The 21,065-nt window shown below is 42.0% G+C and overlaps 1 protein-coding gene across 4 annotated transcripts in view; it reads right to left on the bottom strand.

Moving 5' to 3' along the window:
* PIR (pirin) overlaps positions 1–21,065 on the bottom strand; it is a 90,643-nt gene that overhangs the window by 45,009 nt on the left and 24,569 nt on the right. For all 4 annotated transcript variants that reach the window (XM_014791120.2, XM_087426388.1, XM_087426390.1 and 1 more), the window contains exons 4-5: positions 17,211–17,294; positions 13,493–13,699 (exon numbers count right to left, since the gene is read on the bottom strand). In XM_014791120.2, coding sequence (XP_014646606.2) covers positions 13,493–13,699; positions 17,211–17,294 — 291 coding nt within the window. The remainder of the gene's footprint in view (positions 1–13,492; positions 13,700–17,210; positions 17,295–21,065) is intronic.

The raw sequence follows: 21,065 nt of genomic DNA, 5'->3' as shown, positions 1-21,065 counted from the left end.
AAATACACACAGCATTTCAAAGAGTTGGTACAAAAAGTGTAAAATATCTCATTATAATTTTATAGTGATTATATATGTTGAAATGATAATATTTTGGATAACTGGGTAAAAATACATTATTAATTTCACCTGTTTTTTTTTTACTTTTTAAATTCTGTCTACTGAAAATTTTAAATTACATGTTGCTTCCCTTCTATTTTTATTGGACAGCTCTGACTTAGAATTTAGTACCTCATAAGCCCACAAAAGATGTTAGCCATTTTCATTTCCCTTCCCAAGAAGTTCTAGAGATTTGCTGTCAGTAAAGCCTAACGATAAAAGGGAATGTGGGAGCAGAAAGGGAGACAGATAAAGGAAAAGGGAACAAACATTTATTAAGTACCCTCTATGTTGCCAGGCACATTACATATCTTACAAACAACTCAAAGACTATTCGTTACCATCCCCATTTGGCAGATAAGGAAATAAAGGCTCAAAAATAATTTTCCCGGGGGCCGGCCCCGTGGCTTAGCGGTTAAGTGTGCGTGTTCCACTACTGGCAGCCTGGGTTCGGATCCCGGGCGCGCACCGACGCACCGCTCATCCGGCCACGCTAAGGCGGCGTCCCGCATACAGCAACTAGAAGGACGTGCAACTATGACATACACCTATCTACCAGGGCTTTGGGGAGAAAAAGGAGGAGGATTGGCAATAGATGTTATCTCAGAGCCGGTCTTCCTCAGCAAAAAGAGGAGGATTGGCATGGATGTTAGCTCAGGGCTGATCTTCCTCACAAAAAATAATAATAATAATAATAATAATTTTCCCAAAGCCACAGAAGTATTAAACAACAGAGCTGAAATTCGGACCCAGGTCTGCTTGACTCCACAGTCCATGCTCTTTTCAATCTATCATACTGTCAAAGGATTGACTCTCTAATGGTATAGTTCTGATAAGTAACTGAGGTTTTTGGCATGTATTAGGGCTTCCTAGAATCCCTTAAGTCACCCACACAGGAGGTCAACTACACTAACCAAGTTAAAAGCTGTTACTGGGCACAAACCAATCTCTCTCCCTCCCCTAGGATGCGTGGAATGGAATTCAATTGGTCATACATCATGGTCCGTGGCACATGGTCATCATATACATCCATGAGAGCCCCTCTTGTTTTGAATTTTTTCCCCATCATCCCCCATCTTAGTTCCATTCCCTCACTGGGTCTCAATCATGTAATGAACATCCTTCCAATCAACCCTTTGTATGTTTATTTAGATAGATAGGTGTCCTTGAAAAATAAGTAGCATTATGTGCAAAACTGCTCTCTCATTCTAATTTATTCTACATTATTTCCTGAGATCTAATAATATAGATATAAGTAAATATAGTCCATTGTTTCCAACTGCTACATTGTATTCCATCATATGTAATCACCATATTTTACTTATCCATTCCCTAAGTGGTGAACACCTACATCATCTCTGACTCCTTTCTCCATGATGCTGAGATAACCACTGTCATATGTCTACTTGGTGAAGTCTTGCTGGAGTAAATATCCAAGAGCGGAATTGCTGGGGCATACTCTATATGCAGTGTTAGCTTCACTGAGTAACTTAAGTACAGTCATGTACCACATAATAACATTTAGATCAACAACAAATCACATATACAACAGTGGTCCCATAAGGTTAGTACTATATAGCCCAGGTGTGTAGTAGGCTATACCATCTAGGTTTGTGTAAGTACACTCTATGATGTTCGCACAATGATGAAATCGCTTAACAACACATTTCTCAGAATGTGTCCCCATCGTTAAGCTATGCATGACTGTAATGCCAGCTTGCTCTCCACAATGAATACAGTTATACTTTCCTGCCATGCATGAAGTTTCTATTTCTTCCCATCCTTGCCGGCACTTGACAATATTCAGCTTGCTAACTTTCGCAAACCTGAAAAGTGTCAAGTGGTACCATATTATTTGAATTCACATTTCTCTGTATATTGGTCAGAAGAACATCTCTTCATATTCTTATCAACCTTCAATAGTTAGGTGGAGGATTTTCTTAAGACCTGGTGCCTAGAGTTGCCAACAACACAAGCATCTAACCTTTCAAGAAGGCAGGAATGTTTCACCTCAGAGGGTAGACGCACCATGGGTACATGGCTTTGTTCTCCCAGCTATGTTAATGCTCTGGTCTGATCACATACATCAATTTTCTGCAGATATAGCTGCTCTAGGGCTTGGAGATTTGCTTGTGCAGTGAAATCTCACAGATCTAGGGCTGGTATTGTGATAAATGTGTCTCATTACCTTTGGGGACTATTTTTAAAGTGAGATAAGTGAAAATTTTGGTAGAATGAATTCAAGTTTGGCAGTTCTGATGGAACCACATCCAGACCAGGGGAGGCAACTCACGCTATGGTGCTCATAAACAGAAAGAAAATCTGTATTCTACCCAAGCAAAGTAGAATTACAATTGGGTAAGGATGCTTTGGGATTTTATTTAGAATGTAATTTTTAATCATAATTTTTCAACTTGGTTTATAAGGGCAAGGAGTTTTAGATCAGGGGTTTAGATTTATTCTTAGAAATTTGATGATGGGAGAGATTTATGTTCACATTTGGGATATTTTAATATTTAGATAATTTTTTATGCTGCTCCTTGGGCGTCTCACACACTCTCAACATGATTGGGAATAATTTGACAGGGAAATAAAATCAGGAGGGAATGTGCGGCCTAGAATATGGATGTGCCTTGGTGTTAATTTAATGAAAACACTCTCAGTACTCATTTCAGACCCTTCTGGGGGTAAAATTTATCCCAGAGAGAAGTTAGTTTTGGTGGGAGGAGATCCACAGTGATAAACTTCTCCTCTCCTTCCCTGAGGGGGTCAGTCACTGCTAAGTGTCAAATCCAATAGGTTACTAGAACAAAATGCTGAGGAATATTGGGGGAGCCTCCAGACCCCTCCATAACGTCCCCATGAGGCAACAGCCAGCTGTTCTCTGCCGCCCTCACTCATCCCTGGGGGTGGAGGGGAGAGGGAAGGATGGGATCCGGTTGGTGAGGGTAATTCAAGGAACTGAGCATGCTCAGCTCACACCCTGCTGGGCTATATTCCTTCTCTCTTTCTCTTTCTCTCTCTTTATTTCTTCTTCTGCCACAAAGTAATAAGCTTGCCTCTGAAAATGATGCCTAAGACTGTACAGCTCCGCCTGGACATGTTTAATGAAGTGGGGGAAGTATTAAGAAGCCTAAAAGGTCTCAGGTACAAGTCGTGCTCTTATCCAGATTGTACTGGTAATAAAGATGATATTTGGATCTCCATCTGGCCAACTCCTCAGACTCTACCTCTCAATTCATCCTAAACTTGAGAGGGGAAGAAAGGATAATTATCCTTTGGTCTTCTCCTCCACTTCAACTCCCTACACTTGACTTCTACCCAATTCTAAGTCCTCTTCTGCTTTTGTCTGGCTGACAAACTCTTGTCAATTAAAATCTATGAAAATATTTAATCACAGTCACCAGGAACTCTTGTTCAAAACTTCTTTTGGACTGCTCAGTAACAGATTGCCTTAAGTCAGTATCCGATGCTGGGAAAATCCACCAGCCAAGTTTCGGTAGTTACTCAGAGGCACTCAAAGTCTCCAAGGTGGACACAGACGTAGGTGGGTACTGACTCCTGACAAGCAGAGCTGCCACAGCCAGGAGTGGAAGCTGTTGGGGACAAGAATCTGCCCAGGAGAACTCAACTGGCAGACCCTCTAATTGGTGGTGGTGACAGAGTGGCGGGGGTTGGGTGGTCTACAGGAAAACACTCTGGTGGAGAAAAGATGGAAAGGCACAAAAATCAACACTAAAGGAACCAAGATGGAGGAGAAAAGGTGTCAGGTGATTTTTCTTCCTCCTTTTCACAGCCCAGCTCTCCCTCCCTCTCTCTTGTGGGTCGCTTCTTATAATCAGAGAGCAGAAGGGGGCAGGGGAAGCCAGCACTGTTCTCAGAGTCTAGAGATGAGAGGAGAACTGACCAGAGGCAGGTGTTTGAAGGTAGTAGGAAACGAGAGCCTTGTTCTGGATTTCAGAATGGTTTCCTCTAAAAGGAAGCATTTACATTTCTGCAGTTGCTATTTATAGTTGGACCAGGAAAGAAAAATTTTGGCCATCATGGTTTCCTTCTGTAATGACCATCTATATGGGAGCAAAGAGAACAAGGGGGCTTTAAGGTTTCATGAAAAAGAGGCAAATTATCATTATTTTATTCTTCAATGAACCTGGATGAGCTGGACCTTAATCAACTCATGTTGTGTTCCAAATGTAATGGTTATACTCTCAACATGGATGACTCCCATAGATAGTGACAGGACAGCATTGTGTCTTTGGAATTTTGCACTGTTTTAGTTTTGATCACTCAGAGACAGAGATAAAAGGCAGAGGAGTTAGAAGAGCAATTACTCCAGGTGAAACATTATTGGTTTCACCAATTCAAGATATATCTAAAGACAAAAGAGAATGAAATTGAAAAGTTAAAAAAAAAACCCAGGAGAGAGAGAAATTACCAGAAAAGTTTTACATGGTAGAGATAACTTTTTCAATTTTCATGCTTAAGACAATAAGCGTATGTTTTGAAGGTCTTCTAAAAGCACTGAGTCATTCACTGGACACTTCCACACCTCTAGGCAAAAACACTGTCTCCTTTGCACTGTCTAGACTCTTTCCATCCTTATTTGCCTGGTCAGTTGGCTCCTTTAGACTTAGGCCTGCTTTTCCTGAACCTCCAGATTGGGCTGGGCCTCCTGTCTCTTCTGCCTTCCCCTAATTCCACCACGTTTACTAGTCTGGTGACTCCCCACAGTACACCAGTGTTAACAGTTGATGTGTCCATCCTTGGACTGTGCCCTTCCAGGTCCCTGATTTTTTTTCATCTCTTTCCCTCACACCTTCACAGAGTCTTGCACACAGTTGGCCCTCAATACATATTTGCTGAGCTCAACTGACCTATAATGGCACAGACACCTTTCTGGGAAATCCTTCCAATTCCCCCTGGCCAGTGTGGAAGTCCTTCCAGGAATGGCAGGATCTGACAGTTTCCTCATCTCATTTTACTAAGCCCAGGGAATATGGAACAGCCCATGGACCTGCAATGATGGTGAAAAGGATTCTCAACATGCTCCTCTTTTAATAGAGTAATCCCTGTCAATGATTTAGAGCCCATTTGAGTTGAAATTTTTAAATTCTTGTCTACCTTGGAGTACCTATACCTGTCCACAGGAGCAGAATTCTTAATAAAGCTTCAAGTAATTAGAATTATATTTGACAGCAATTTTTCTCATCACATTTTAGTGTGAGTTTGTTCAAAAGCTACATGATCCCAAGGATTTGTGCTTCAGTCAAAATAAAGCACTGTGTTTGCAACTATGAAAAGCATAGCTTTATATATGCCAATACCAGTCTTTAAAATACTGACATCTACCTTATTTATAGGCACAAGAGCTCAGATTTTAATGCAACACGCAAGAACCTCTGAAGCTGTCTTATATTTTTCACAGTGGTTAGAAAAAATATGTAGTATGTTCCTAGGAAAGACTTATCATATCTGAACAGTGCAAGCCTTGACAGCCATAGAAGTGATTACAATGATACGTAAAGTGTCCACTCACCTTTATTGAAGGTGACACCTTGGTTTTTTATAGCTTTCATCATGCTCTTAGTCTAAACTTCCTTACTAATTTGTAACCCTGATTACTTAGGCCAATGATGTATGAATGGCACAGGATGTAACTTCTGGTTTAAAAGTACACCTATCCATTCTTCATTTACTGGCAGAAGAGGGCTTGTTGATACCACTGGAATGTACTTCCTAGGGGATTAGGTCAGCAGGGACATCTTGAAGAAATAAGAACATCTGGCACCCTTTGTGCACACCAAGAATGGTCTTTTTGGGGTGAGTGGGCTGCCCTGGGCAAAAGCAACCTTTTGTACAGCTGATTTGAGCAGATCCTGACCACTGTTTACTTGAACATTCCAAACTGCAAATTAAGTGCCAACTATGGCTGCCTATCACACAACAAGTCTTTGAGGTTGCTGGGTGCATTTCCTTGGTGTCTCCCTATTTACTAAACAAGACTAACAGACCTAATCATGCCTATTCTCAACACTGAATGAGAACCAAGTTTTGCACTTGTCTGTGGAATGACGCTGATCATCAGCTCACGCTGCATAGTCTGTGTTGGGCAGGTCCTAGAGAATGAACTGCTTTGTGAAATTTGAGATGAGACAGGACTGCACACAGCACTCCATGCTACCTTAACCTCAAACCATGCTATCGAAAACTGTGGGAGAGAGGGACGCAGGAATATACATACAACCAAGGTCAGCCTTAGGCAAAATCCAGGAGTAGACAAACTTGGTCTTGAATTTCCCTCCAGCCCAATATTTTGCATCATTTCTTTTTGCCCTGTCGAAATCCCACCAGGATCTGGTTGCCTATGCAGCCCCCCATCATGATCCCCAAATAGTTATTGCACTCCTACTACCCAAGTCTTTTATACAAATCATTGTAAGACACGATCCCTGTCCCCCTCTCTTCTTCCTTTCCCTCCCTCCATCCACGCAAGCAAAATCAATTCCCACTCCTCCGGACTAGCCTGGAAGTTTTACATACTGCTGTTTTAGTGTTTCTCCTGTCACATTATACTTCTGATGTGTGCCAGTTTCTCTCCCCAGCTACACTGTGACTTTATTTGAGGACAGTTGTTGTCCTCATCGTATCTCCAGGACACTGCACGATGTGTACACGCAGGTGCCTAATGACCAAATGAATGGAGCTCATAGAGAAATGGGACACATGAATTAAATGACAACTGTCAGTCCAAAATTCTCATGGGTTGTGAAGACAGACAGCTGTGTGGATGTAGGGTAGCCCAGACGGCTTCACCGAAGAGAGGGGACGTAGGTTGGACCTTGGTTAATAGTAGCAAGGGGACAGAGATGGTGAAATCCTCAACTGCACATTTCTACAGGACTTTGCACTTTACAAAATCCTCTTCCCCCAAATGCTCTGTCTCCTCCCTGTCCTGTGTCAGAGGGAGACCAGAAGGCTCTCTGCCTTACGCTGAGATTTCCTTTCCTCTCTCCCTACACCCACCCATTAAAATACATCCATTTATGGTCTCAAAAGGGAAATTCAGCCAGAATTCATTTGGGTGATTGTAAATTTCACAGGTGGGACTTTTTTTTAGGATTCCGCATAGTATCTAATTAAACATGGACCATAAAAGAAAAATCAATGGAAATAAAAACTAGAGGAAAATGAAATTGTTATCAGAAAGAGACATGGGTCATTGTCTCATTAAAAATCTTAGATTCTTAAAATGATCAAATCATATTAGGTTTCCAGAAACTGCCTCATAGAGATCATGGCTATCCATTTTTTTAAATGCCCATTTAATGTTTAATGTAACATTGAATATTACATCATTTTTCTTAGCTCTTTTCTTTTATATTTGTACCTATTTTTCTTACACTGAAAATCTTGATTCCTAAAAATATTAACAAATTTACTCATTTGTTTTATTTCACAATATACACAAAACTGTTTTAAAATTGTAATGCCAACACTAACAATAAAACAATGGAGTGAAGATGAAAGTTTTTGTGCCATTCTTTTTGTCTTTAGAATGTATCCCACTAAAAATGTACAGTCAAAGAACTAGGTTTAAAAGTCCTTAAAATAAATGTTTTCTCTGTGTGGTTATGTTGCTGATACCTTTACACAAATTTTAAGTTCTTCATTTGTTTCCATTTGTTTTTAATTTTAAGATTTGTTTTTTTTTCTTTTCTGGTTTAACTGGATGTTTTAAATATGTAAACATTTACAGCTTTCAAATTTCAAAATAAAAAGACATAATGGAGAGAAGTCTCAGGTCCATCCTTATCCTCCCCACCCTCACCCCAAAGGGAACATTTTTTTTAAATATCCAGTTTTAAGTGCATCACAGAGCGCTCTGATTTATAAATAAAATAAATTAACAGACAGGCCTTTGGAAGGGACGATTCCTTCTGAGCACGTGTTGTTTGCCTCTGCTCGCTCTCCGGGACAGCTGGAGGCCATTACCTCAGGCTCCCTCTGTCAGAAACCCACTGTCCCACTTACAACCTCTGCCATGAGGAGAATATCCGCCATTCTTTTTTGAGCTAAACCCATGAACTCGCTGGAATACTTCAAAGGCAAAAAAAGAAAAAAAAAAATTATGTGCCTGTGTTACCTGTTTTCATGATTTAATAGTTTTTAAATGCTACTTTAAGAAGTTGTTCTTCTGAGCTTGGGAAGGAAAGAGAGCCTTCTGTGGATGGGAGTGGGGGGCCATCCAGCCTCCCCACATCACAAAGTGAACAGAAGCAAACTCAGAAAGGCAGGTGAGGGGAGGAAATGAGAATTTGGGGTCAACTGTAAAGTTGGCAAGATCCATTTAAAACGTGCCAGATACAATCAAAGAATTCAAATGTCCCCTGAAATAGAGAAATGGGTATAATGCAAAAATGTCCTAAGTTTACTGTCTAGTATTATGATTGCCAAAAACCCACTGCCATTTGGACATGCTATAAAAGTGTTTCCTGGAAAGCCACATAAACTATATATTTTTTAATCAAACTAAAGTAGAAGGGATACTGACAAAATTGTGTATTGGTGATAAAGTGTTTCAAATGACATTCTGCCCTTAGAGTTCCTTGGATGAAAACAAAAGCTGGAAAATGTGGTGGGTAGCTGTTGCTCTCTAGTTCTGGTATAGGAAATAGGGGGTGTGCACCAATGGCCTGCCACAGCCCAGAGACTCCAGCAGCTCTCCAAATCAGAGGTGATAATCGCAGGCTTGGTTATAAATCACGTGCCAACCCATGACCAACCCAGGTTGATCAGTGGGCAGGTTGCTTTTTGGCTGGGAGAGAATTGCCCAAGGGACACGGGGTCTTCCAATGCCTGCCGGAGCTAAACCAGGCGAGGAAGGGGACATACCCAGCAGGGACACATTGAAAGCTGCTAATTAAATATTTCCTGATTGTCTTGTTATGTATCAGGCACTGTTTCAGGTCCTGGGGGCACAGTGGTAGCAAGATCTGAGCGAATTACATGGAATGCTTGGCAAACTCTTGGAGACTGAATTTTTATAATTTTGGTTATCATCCAATACATGAATATATATAGTCTGTCCATCAGAAGGAAGATTCTTTTCGTTATGTCTGTACGCCACACAAACACTGTACAAAGCTTTTGCAAAGAAGTGAAAGCAGCAACCACTTATAGAGCAACCACTTATAGAGGGCTTATCCCGCACCAGGTATTACTCTAAGTTCTTTACACATAGTAAGCAATTTCATACTTCCGATGACCCTGTGAGTCATGTAATTATCTCCATTTTACAGATGAGAACACTGAGGCCCAGCAGGCTTAAGTGACTTCTCTAAAGTTAGTCAGTGGTAGAGCTGGCCTTGAACCCAGGCAATCTGGCTCCGGATTGTCTTTTTCTGACCCTAGTGGGGCTGAGGCCTCCTTAAGGTTTGCTTCTGACATTATGGAATTTAAAACAGCAGGAGGCAAGTACAGGCGTTTGTTGGAAAAGAAACATGTTCCAGAGAGAACTGGCAATAAATATTACTGATTGGCTGCCTGATAAAGATGGAATGGGGTTTGGAGAATTTCATACTTTCATGAAATAAACATGTGATTTTGACCTTCCAGAAGTGAGAGAAACTATTCAAAGTATCCCATTTTTATCTTTTCCCCTTTTCAGCCTTCACTTTAGACCGTGCTGTCCTGGCAGAATCTTGCTCAAAATCAGCTGTGGCTTCCCAAGGGCTGAGACACACACAACCTGGGAAATGGGGACACATTTACCTTTGGGAACAGCAGAAGGACAGCTGTGTTGCTTGCCAAAGCTTATAATATCTTGCACAAAAGCTCCTCACCTTTTTTGTGGACAGAGGAACTGAAATCCAGAGAGGTTACATAAGATTTGCCAAAAGCCCCAGAGCTGGACCTTAACATCTTCTATAGGCGCCTAATCAAACTGTTCCTGGATGAGGAAACCTCCATGTCTGGGATCCTATGGTCATTACACATATTGCCAACAATGGTCCCCGGACCACAGCATCGGCATCAACTGGGAGCCAGTTAGAAATGCAGACTCTCAGACCTTACCCAGACCCGCTGAATCAGAGTCTGCATTTTAACAAGACCCCCGGGTAATCCATATGAATATTAAAGTTGGAGAAGCACTGGAATGGTCACTAATCCCATTTTCTAAATATATCAGTTGCGGAGAGGCGAGTTGTTGACTCTATATTGGTTATAAGCACATCAGTCTCTTGAAATGTATATTCTCATCCTCACCTTGTAATTTAACTTAAAAATATCTTACCAATGAAAAACCATCTTCAGTTGTTTTTATGGTACATCTAGACTTTTTAAGATCTAGTCATTCCTTGGTGAGCAGACAAGACTTCAGATGTACAAAACTATACTTCTTATGAGACCCAGAACAAAATGGCCAATAGTCCCCCCATCTTTACAATGACTCACGCTGGTGTCTTTTCTTCAGAGCAGGTTAATTACCTTTCCCAAATCCCAGCAAGCCCCTTTAGCAGAGACAGCAAACATAAATCTCAGCCCAGCTCCTGCCCAAGTTAACACAAGGTAATCAAATAATAATAGGAATAGCAACTGCTTATGTGGTGCTCACAATGTGTCTGGCGCTGTTTTGATAGCTTAATGTATAAAACACTCGCTTAACTTTCATAGCAACCCTATTTTATGGATGAAGACACTGAAGCACAGAGAGGTTAAGTGGCTTGCCCAAGGCCACACAGCTAGTTCACGGCGGGGATTCTAATCCAGGCCTTCTGTCTCTAGAGTCCATGCTAGTAACCACAGCACCACATTGCCTCTCAAAATTCTAATTCATGCTGCCCAAGGTGCCAAGAGCCCCTTATTAAAATTCTCTCATAATAAAGACTGATCATTTACTTAGGAGAACGTAATTCACTTCAGAGATTTTACTCAACAAAGAGAAAAAGGAGAGGCCAGCAGCTACTAAGACATTATTTTACAAAGTTAAAACATTACCTATGGTCTCTAATTCTTGGTAGTGATTGCAAGACCATGCGGTCTGCTGCTTGGAAGTGTTTTAAAATGTCCTGCCTATAACTGGAAGCAGCTCCAACATCAAAATTGCATTGTGTTTCTATAAATGAGAAGCAGTTGTGAACTCTAAGGATTCGTGATATTGCTGGCTTCGCTTATCTATCAAATCAGTGGTCTAATTTCTCTTTTTAGCTGCAAACAGTTGAACTCTTTTTCTAAATGAAATCTTAAGGACAATTCCAATACACATGACTGGGCAAAGTCTTGTGCTTTGGTTGAAGTGGAGAGGGGAAAATCTCTTGATCTCCACCATCCACTTCAGTATGCCCTGAAGGCGTGTCCCTAGAACCCTATAGTCCTGGAAACACAGAATGATAAACACTAAAGGAAACAGAGTGAGCCGCCCCTCGTCTGCACTAATCCAGCTCTCCTTAGGCCTCCCTGCCTGATTCTACACACAGCAGTGTCCTTTGCCTTATACCAGGAAGGCCTCACAGGATCTGAATTCTCCTCTGTGGAGCTGAAGGGAAGAAAACTCTTGACATACAGTTGAAAAGGGCACTGATCAATGTTTGGCAAAACAGAAACGGGTCACAGAAACACGATGAAGGGTCACGTGTCCAACTGCAAAGTAAGCCGTAGGCCTGCCAGGGGTACAGACAGCAGTCAGATATATATATATATATGCTTAATAGGGAGCAAATTTTGATTGTTTTTTCCTTCAGTTACTTCTGTTTGCACTGGAAACACAAAGCAAAATAATGCATACACCTAGGCATGGTACAGGTAAAGAACTGTGGTTATAGAGCAGAAAATATAAAAACCAGTAAGTCCCAACCAATAATCACAACCAACCTGTTCACCATGACATGCATCCCACTGAATGGTTGGCTAGTAGCCACTGCCAAGCCATTATCGCTGTGGGTGCATATCAACAAAATTTAAATTTATATAAATTAGTGTTTAAACTAGTTTTAAGTGCTGGTTGCCCACAGGGAGAATGGCCAAGTGGTTCCCAATATGTTGATGCTCTCAACTCCAGGTGGCATGTGTGGAACTGGATGTCAGGGCCTCTCCCAGATCCCCTTGGATCCTCTTTAACCATTTCTGTGCCCCCTACCCCAAACTCAATGGCCATAAGTAACGACTTGGGGTAAGGGAGCATGAAAGCCCAGCTCCCTTGCCCAGGGTGGGTCGGGACAACTTGGAGGCAGACAGATCCTCCAGAGTCTCCATCCTCTTTGGGACTTTGCCTGAGATGGCACCCTTGCTTGGTTCCCTTCCATTCCCTGTCCTGGCTCCTTTTTCTGTGCCCCTAGGGGTGCTTCCTTTAAAATCACTTGCACATAGGGGCCGGCCTGGTGGCACAAGCGGTTAAGTGCGTGCGCTCCGCTGCGGCGGCCCGGGGTTCGCCTGTTCGGATCCCGGGCGCGCACTGACGCACTGCTTGGCAAGCCATGCTGCGGTGGCGTCACATATAAAGTGGAGGAAGATGGGCACGGATGTTAGCCCAGGGCCAGCCTTCCTCAGGAAAAAAAAAAAAAAGAGGATTGGCAGATGTTAGCCCAGGGCTGATCTCCTCACAAAAAAAATAAATAAATAAAATAAAATAAAATCACTTGCACATGAATTCTTATCTCGGGGTCTGCCTCTGGGAAACCCTACCCAAGAAACCATGCTACCCAGCTGGCTAGTACCTCGAATCGTCTCGCATGAGGAACTCTGCCTCCCCAGCAGCAGTTCTGGTGTGCAATTAACACAGTACTTGCCATATCCTTTTCCTACCACAAATCTGTCCATCATCTTTAGCTTAAATTGTTCTTACTTGATTAAACAGATGGGACTCTAAATATAAAGTCTCAGTTGAGAAGAATGTACAGGGCATGGAGTCTATGGGTTAAATAAATGTTCAAGTTAATTTTTTTAAAAAAACTTTCTATGATGTAGTTGTGTGGTTTCCACACTTACTAAGTTGGGCATAAATAATTTAAATAAATTTTCAGGCAGTGGAGTTGGTTTTGTTTTTTGTTTGTTTCTTAAATGTGGCAATCTGGCAGTACCAAGGAGCTATAAAATTGCACTATAAGCAAAAAGAAATAGGCTACATCTGTACACATATTAAGATATATCTGGAAAATTGCTTTTTGACTAGGTTTTTTATATGAGCGTGCTTTCTTGTAATTTTCCTAACTCTATGGGTTTGTATGTGGCAAAAAATTTCTGGGTTCCCTTAGGTTCCACTTATTCTGACACCTATGAAGCAAGTCCACCCCACGGGACATGAACTGTGATAAACCCAGTGAGAGTTGCTGACCCAGGTGGAACCAGCCTATGTCACTACATACCTCCATTTTCACAAACACATAACACTGCTTACCTTTATTCCCAGGGCTTCTCCAGAAATGACAGCAACTGTTACACCATCCTTACTGGGTTTAGGGATTTCTCTACTTTTCAGTTCCTGGTACCGAGGCTCCAGCATCTTCTCTGAGCTCCTCAAATTAACCCACAGTTGGAGGCCATGGGCTGGCTCCTCTGAGCAAGGCATCTCGGCGTGCAGAATGCCCCGGCCCGCGGTCATCCACTGCAAACACCAGACCAACAAGAAGGAAATGTAACTCCATCTATAACAAAAGTCTGCAGGTGGGACTATTATGACACGGTAACTAAGTTAGACACCTTACAAGTGCTGCTTTCAGAGTCCCTGGCGTCATGAGGAATAACAAAACAATCATGACAACTGCTGAAGCCCTTCCCAGTTTCCCAAACGCTTCCCATGCTTCCTTATTTGAAATCAAAGTGTCAGATCTGAAATTCACACAAACAGAAGAATCCTCTCTTTGGTACCCCTGAGTCTTCAACGGGGCTCTGAGTTGGGGAGGTGCAGGCAGATAGTGTATCAGGGAGTGCTCTCGGGAGATACTCCTTCAGAAGTGAACAAAGCAGGATTGGGCAGGGGGGAGAAGCCAAGCAGCAATGCAGCTACAACAGAGGGCTTAGCCAATCCAGCGGGGAGCTCTAGCGATGAATGAAACTTCCGAATTGTCCCACATTGAGGTGAGGTGGATGAGCTTTCCTACCCCCACATCAGGAAACCACTGACTGTAGGCCACCCCTCCATCGGGAGCACAACCTTAAGAGAGGCAGTTCCTGCTGCAGAGGGCAGTGCCCAGAGCAGGATGCAGCTGAGAGCCATCAGCAGCTCAAGGATACAGGCATGGGCCTAAAGACACACGCAGAGGCCCACAGTGTCCACTACACCACGGATGGCTGACTTGAGTCTCTGCTTGTTCAATTCTGGTAATGGAGCCCTCACTACCTAGAGAAACAGTTATTGCCTCCACTGCTGTGCAGATTCTTCAAGCATGTGTTTGTTTCTTTATTAAGAGTATATTAGGGGCCAGCCTCAGACACTAACCTTGAGATCGGAGGATGAAGAGATAGAACACAATAGATGGGATTCCTGCCTAAATTAGCTTGGGTTCTCCCACAGAAGATCCTGAGACAAGGACTTAAGTGCAGGTAGTTTATTTGGAAAGTGATACAGAAAACATAAGTAGGGAAGAGTGAGCTAGGTAAGTGAGAAAGCCAAAAAGGAGTGTTAATCAGTGGGCTACATCTGTGGGCACCTGGGGCACAATTCCCCTGGGAACCACGCAGCTGTACTTGAGAATTGCTGCCTGGAGGGAATGGGAAGCTAGAGTGTTTATCCACCAACTCTCATTCCTCACTGACAAGAGCTCCCCCAGGGGTGGTAAATCCAGGACACATCTGGGCACATCCGGGCTGTGGGCTGACAGTACTGGGCTGGAGAAAGCCCTCGGGCAGAGTAGCAGCACTTGAGGTGGGGAGCCATGCACACACAGGCAGACTGTGACCACCTGAACTCAGAGGTGGGTCAAAGGGCTATGGGGCAGGCCATCAACAGCATCTTCCACATGGCCCCCCCTAGGGAGAAAAATCCTTAAACAATTACACAAATAATTATTGATCTTAGGACTGTGCTTGGCGCTGTGGAGAATGATAGGCTTCTGTGAGAGCAAATGAAATGCCTCCTTGTTCAAGGCAGCAACCTTCAGTCTGAGACCCAAACAAGGAGCAAGAATTGACCAGGGGAAGGGGAAGAGATTCCATACAAAGGGAACAGCATGTGAAAAGACTGAGACAAGAATGAGCATTTCAAGGATCCAAAAGAAGGCCAGCACATATTTGAGAGCTTTCTTTCTTTCTTTCACTGAATCTAAAGAGATTTCCCTCTATCTTCCACTTTATAAGGCTGATTAAATCTTCTGGTATAGAGGTCTGCAACCTACAGCCCAAGGGCCAAATCCCTCCTGCCACTTGATTTTGTACATAAAGTTTTACTGGCACACAGACACGCCCATTCATTGACATACTGTCTGGCTGCTTTCCTGCTGTAAAGGCAGAGTTGAGTAGTTGCAACAGACCATATGACCCACAAAGCCTAAAATATTCACTATCTGGCCATTACAGAAAACATTTGCTGACCCCTGATCTAATGCAATATAAAGTAAACCTAAACACCCTCCCACGCTGCACTTCTTCCACCTGACGATAGCTACTGGTCTTCCTCAGGCTTGTCTTCTTATTTTTAAGCATTTTCCTGTTCTGTTAACAGTTCATCTCTCCATACTTTCACTCTGCCTTTCATACCTTGGTTTTCCCTTTTTAGATATCACCTAGCTTGGCAATACCTTTTTCTAAATGGCTCACCCATTGGATTTGGAGGGGGAGAACAGGGTTCTCTTTCCAGCCTCATCATTTACTACCTCTGAAGCCATGGACACCTTTTTTTGACATCTTTAAATCCCCATTCTCTGGATTGGTGGTTACCAGAGGGGAAGGGGGGAGGGAGGAGGCCAAAAGGGATGATTAGGCACATGTGTGTGGTGATGGATTGTAATTAGTATTTGGGTGGTGAACATGAGAACATGATGTAATCCATGCAGAAACAGAAGTATAATGATGTACACCTGAAATTTATACAATGTTATAAACCAATGTTACCGCAACAAACAAACAAAAAAAGCAAGAAAATAAATAAATAAATAAATCCCCATTCTCTCACTTTTAGAATGACATGAAAAAAAATACTTACCTTAGAGAGATAATGCGTATGGAAACACCGAATAAACAGACAGACATGATGCAATCATTAGTCTAATCAAACGTGAAATTCTAATGGTAGAAGAGGTGTTGACCAGCACCTAACATGTACAACTGCAGAGGCAGCCCGATGGTGAGGGAATCACTACCGACTTGGTCAGGACACACCAGTCACCACATCTACCTCTCTAGGCAGCCTCTACTTCATGTTCTTCTCCAGTGAAGGATACTATTGACTTTTGGCCACAACTCTTTGTTGGTTCGCTTTTCTGTCTTTTAAGTTTACGTTTATTGAAACACTATGATTCAAATATTTGCAGTTTTCATTCCACAAAATATGTAAATGATCCCAGAAAGTATCTGATATAGAGCTCAGATTTACAAAATCAGCAAAGATGACCCAAGCATTTCCTGGGGATTTTAATTGTAACACGACTCAGATGAGACTAGGATGGTGGTAGGGTTTGGCTCATTGTCTAAAGTGACAACACATACCCCTACAAATCAGTTGGAAGATAACTAGTAAATTGTCTCAAATGCAGTAAAAAGATGAGGACTGAAACTGGTGCAATGAATTTGGCAATTGGGACATCATGAGTGACCATTACATGAACAGTTTCAGTAAAGGTTTGGGGGTTGCTGAGGGGCCAACACTGATTTCAGTGAGTGGAGGATGAAATGGAAGATAAGGAAGTTGAGACAGTCACTCTTGATTACTCTTTTAAGAAATGTAAGAAGAAGACTAGCTGGGAGCTAAAAAGTGATTGAGGGGGTCAAGGAAAGTGTGAGAGAGGAATATAAGAGAGCTGTGCAGGTTTCCAGGCTGAGTGGAAGGATCCACAGAAAGGGAGAGGTCAAGGATATAATAGAGGGAGGGAGGCAAGCATGAATGTGCTGGAAGTGGGTGAGATAAGCACGCACACCCAAAGACTATTAAACCATCAGCAATTCCTTGTCCTTGGCCATACCTGCAGGTCTCCTGGGTCCATCTGACCAACGTGCCCACAGAAATCTTCATGGGCCATGCTGCCCCCTTCCAGGAGGTAAGATACCTTTGAAAAAACAAGCAGAAGAAAAAGTAGGTGTTGGGTGGCTGTGAAGAGTTGTTCACTTTTTGCACAGAAAATGTGTTGAGGAAAGTGTCAGGAGCAACTAAGCCAGAAAGGCAAGCTGAGGGAATGAATCTCAGTGAAAGGGCCGTGCTAGCCCATACAATGTCTCTCAAGACATACAATATCTTTGAGAGAATTTCAAATAGGAGCCCCTTCCTTTGGGCAGATGCAGCCCTGAGCGCACCAGAGCTCACAGCTGGGTGAGAGGAGCCCCTGCTTATCTCCTCAGCCTGGCAGGCAATGGTGCTGCCATGGGTCCTGGAGCTCAGGGTGAAAGAGAGGCAGCTCCTGTTGAAACAGCAGGAGCGCTGTTACCAAGGCCATGTTCACCTAGTGTGTAGGATGACAGATCTCAAGTCTCCACATCTCCCCCCAACAGCTGATTGAAGAAATCCAAAGGAAACATATTTCCGACACCAGGCACACAAACTCACTAGGTGCCCAATAAATGCTGGTGACATGTCAAATGAATTCATATAAATTAAAGTCAACTTTTCCAGGGGCATGTCCATACTAAATCCAGAAGTGGAAAGAAATGTTGTGTTGTCCAATAGAGTAGCCACTAGCCACATGTGGCTGTTTAAGTTTCAATTAATTAAAATTAAACAAAATTAAAACTTCAGCTCCTTGGTTGCACTAGCCACATTTAAGCGCTCAATAGCCCCATGGAGCTAGTGGCTGCCATAGTGGACAGCGCAGATTATAGAACATTTCCATCTTTACAGAAAATTCTATTTGACAATGCTGATCTAGATAAATAAATTTGAAAATCAGCAGTCAGCTCTGGTAAGCATGTTGTGTGGGTAGCAAAACCTTCCCAGGACCATCTGCAATCACAGTACCTCTTGATAGAACGAGATGTCACCAACTCTGAAGAGCAGAAGAAAATCCAGCCCTTCTTGTTTCACTATTTTACTAAAAGGAAAAATTAAGCAACTCTAAAATTCTCATTTTTAAAGCTATTGTGATTATCCTAACAAAGATTAAAAAGATACCCAAATACTTAAAAAGAATTTTCAACTACCCCAGGAAAATGGTAACACTGTTATTTGAAATATACAATTTAATACTTAAAGCTTAAAATGTTGTATGTGTGTCAGGGTAGGGGCTCTCTCTGTACAACTCTATTTAGATTCGACCATCCATCTTGCTCATTTTGTACACATTTATGAAATTCATCTGCAATTCCAACAAGAAATACCAATCAGCCTAAGCAGATCTGAAAGGTGTGTGCAAAACCATGTTTATCTGTAAATCACACATGGCTCCCCACGTCAGGCTTATGGGTGACAACTTTGAACATTTATGTTACTGGATGAAGTTTTCATATTCTAGCTATCCCAATGTTTTCTTTAAAGCCTAATGTGTTTATCCTTTTTAATCCTGGAAATTTCACTTCAAAATTCTATTTAACCATTATTAAATGAGTGAACAAGAAAATGCAGTCTGCAATTAAAATCCCAACATCTCTTGTAATTATGTAAGCCAGATCGAATTTTCATTCAAAGACCCATTCAACCAAATATAATAATTTAAATCAGTACTTAAAAAGAATAAATAATGCTTCTTACCTATAAATCACAAGTCTCTAACACCACAAAAAGAAACAGAGTAGAAATATTATTATATTTAAACAAGAAAGAAAAACAAAACAAAAAAATTTACCTAAGACATAAGAGAAGAGAAAATATTTATGAAGTTCTCAGCATATACATCAGACACTGCTGTTTTCATGAGTAAAATTGTTACTTCCTCCTCCATACCAGAACCCATTATATATGTCTAGGCCAGATTGCTTTTGTAGTCTATGTTTTTGCTTTATCCTAAGATACAAAAAGTAGACCTAACTAATCTTTTTAATACGAAAATTTAAAAAGTTGTTTTATAAATCATAAGTGGCAGTGGGTTTTTGATCATTTTTCCTATACATTGTGTATTTGGAAATAGCCAAAAGATGATCAATTCACAGATATAAAACCTATGACAGAATAATTTTAAAATAGTAAATTAGGAAGGTAAGTTCACGAACAGCATTCATTTATGAATTCATTGAACAAATAGTCATTGAGGTCTTACAATGGAGAAGACAGATACAGTAATTGTCTTCATGAAGCTTGTATTCTCATACGGAAGACAGAGAGTGATTGGGAATAAAATAATCAGTGTCCTGCTGGGTAAGTAGAGGGTACCGTGAGGAGCACAGGAAGGTATTTAATTCACACTTGTATACAAGGTGAAGCTTCTCAGAGGAAGTGAGACCTAAAGGAGGGATGGGAGTAAGCTAGACAAAAAAAGATGGTGGTGAAAGCAGCCCAGAAGTGTATTCTAGGCATATGTGAAGACCTAGAAGTGAGAGAGAAGCATGACTCATTCAAGGAATGGGAATGGCAAGAGAGAAGCCTAGAGAGATGACAAGGGGCCAAGAAATAAAACCAATCATAGCGCTATACTAGATTTAGTCATGACCTTGCCCTCCCACAGCCATGTCCTGACCTACATCACGTGACCCCTGCTCCATCAGCCGAGGCTGATTAAACCAGGGCAAGACCTTCCACAAAGTGTTAGGAAAACCCTCCACTGCCCTTTTTGATATATCCTTCCCCATGGAGGGTACTCCATTAACATGAACACTCCTTGCTTCTTGCTGTACTTCGCCCAGCCTTCCTTAGTGGGAAGAGAACAACTTAATCTGATTGGTGGACTTGAAGGAAGAAATTGCACTTGCATAGCCAAACTCCTTCCTCTCCGGGAATCAGCCCATCCACAGAAAGCAAGTGTCCCCTTTTGCTCTTTGCCTCTGTGAGAGGGCCCAGCCCCCATGGTGGTGGCCTGCAGGGGTGCAGCAGAGCCAGCAAGATCTGAATAAAGTCTGCCTAAGTTTCAGGTACAATATTTGGAAGCCTAGCCAGCTGCAGATATAAGCCACATTCTCTAACATCAGCTTTATTGGAAATAAAGGTATATTTTTCTCTGCCATCTTTCTTCCTTTTATCTTCTCAACTGATTCAGAATTCAGGCTGGGCCATCATCTATTATGGCTTCTCATACTCCAAACTAAGGGCAATTAAAGACCTGTTACTGTCATGCTGTTGAAATCCTATATTGTAGCCTTATAACAAACCCATCTCTTCTTGAGCTAACTTTATTTGGTGCCAGTTCTTGAAATCAAATATTTATAGAACTCTTACTACAGTGCAAATCAGGGCTGGCTGACATAAGGATTCTCCATATTTCATCCTGCGGGACAATGTCATTGAGGTGTACTATGTACAGAATGGCCTCGGCAACAACCTTTACCCCAGCAGGTGATAGGCAGATGGCTACAGAAATCGGAGGTTCTAGGTTGTGATGGTTAATTTTATGTGTCAACTTGACTGGGCTATGGGATGCCTAGATAGCTGGCAAAACCTTATTTCTGGGTGCGTCTGTGAAGGTGTTTCTGGAAGAGATTACCATTTGAATCTGCAGACTGAGTAAAGAATATGGCCATCACCATGCATAAAACAAAATGGCAAAGGAAAGGCAAATTCACTCTCTATGCCATAAGATTAGTACCATACAGCCTAGGTGCGTAGTAGGCTATACCATCTAGGTTTGTGTAAATACACTCTATGATGTTCACACAAGGACAAAACTGCCTAATGATGCATTTCTCAGAATGAGTCCCCGGCGTTACGTGATGCATGACCGTATACTACCAGTTTTCCTGAT

Source organism: Ceratotherium simum, chromosome X, assembly GCF_057802395.1.
Source record: "Ceratotherium simum simum isolate JZ-2026a chromosome X, ASM5780239v1, whole genome shotgun sequence".
NCBI lineage: Eukaryota > Metazoa > Chordata > Mammalia > Perissodactyla > Rhinocerotidae > Ceratotherium > Ceratotherium simum.
This window is presented reverse-complemented; position numbering and strand designations above follow the sequence as displayed.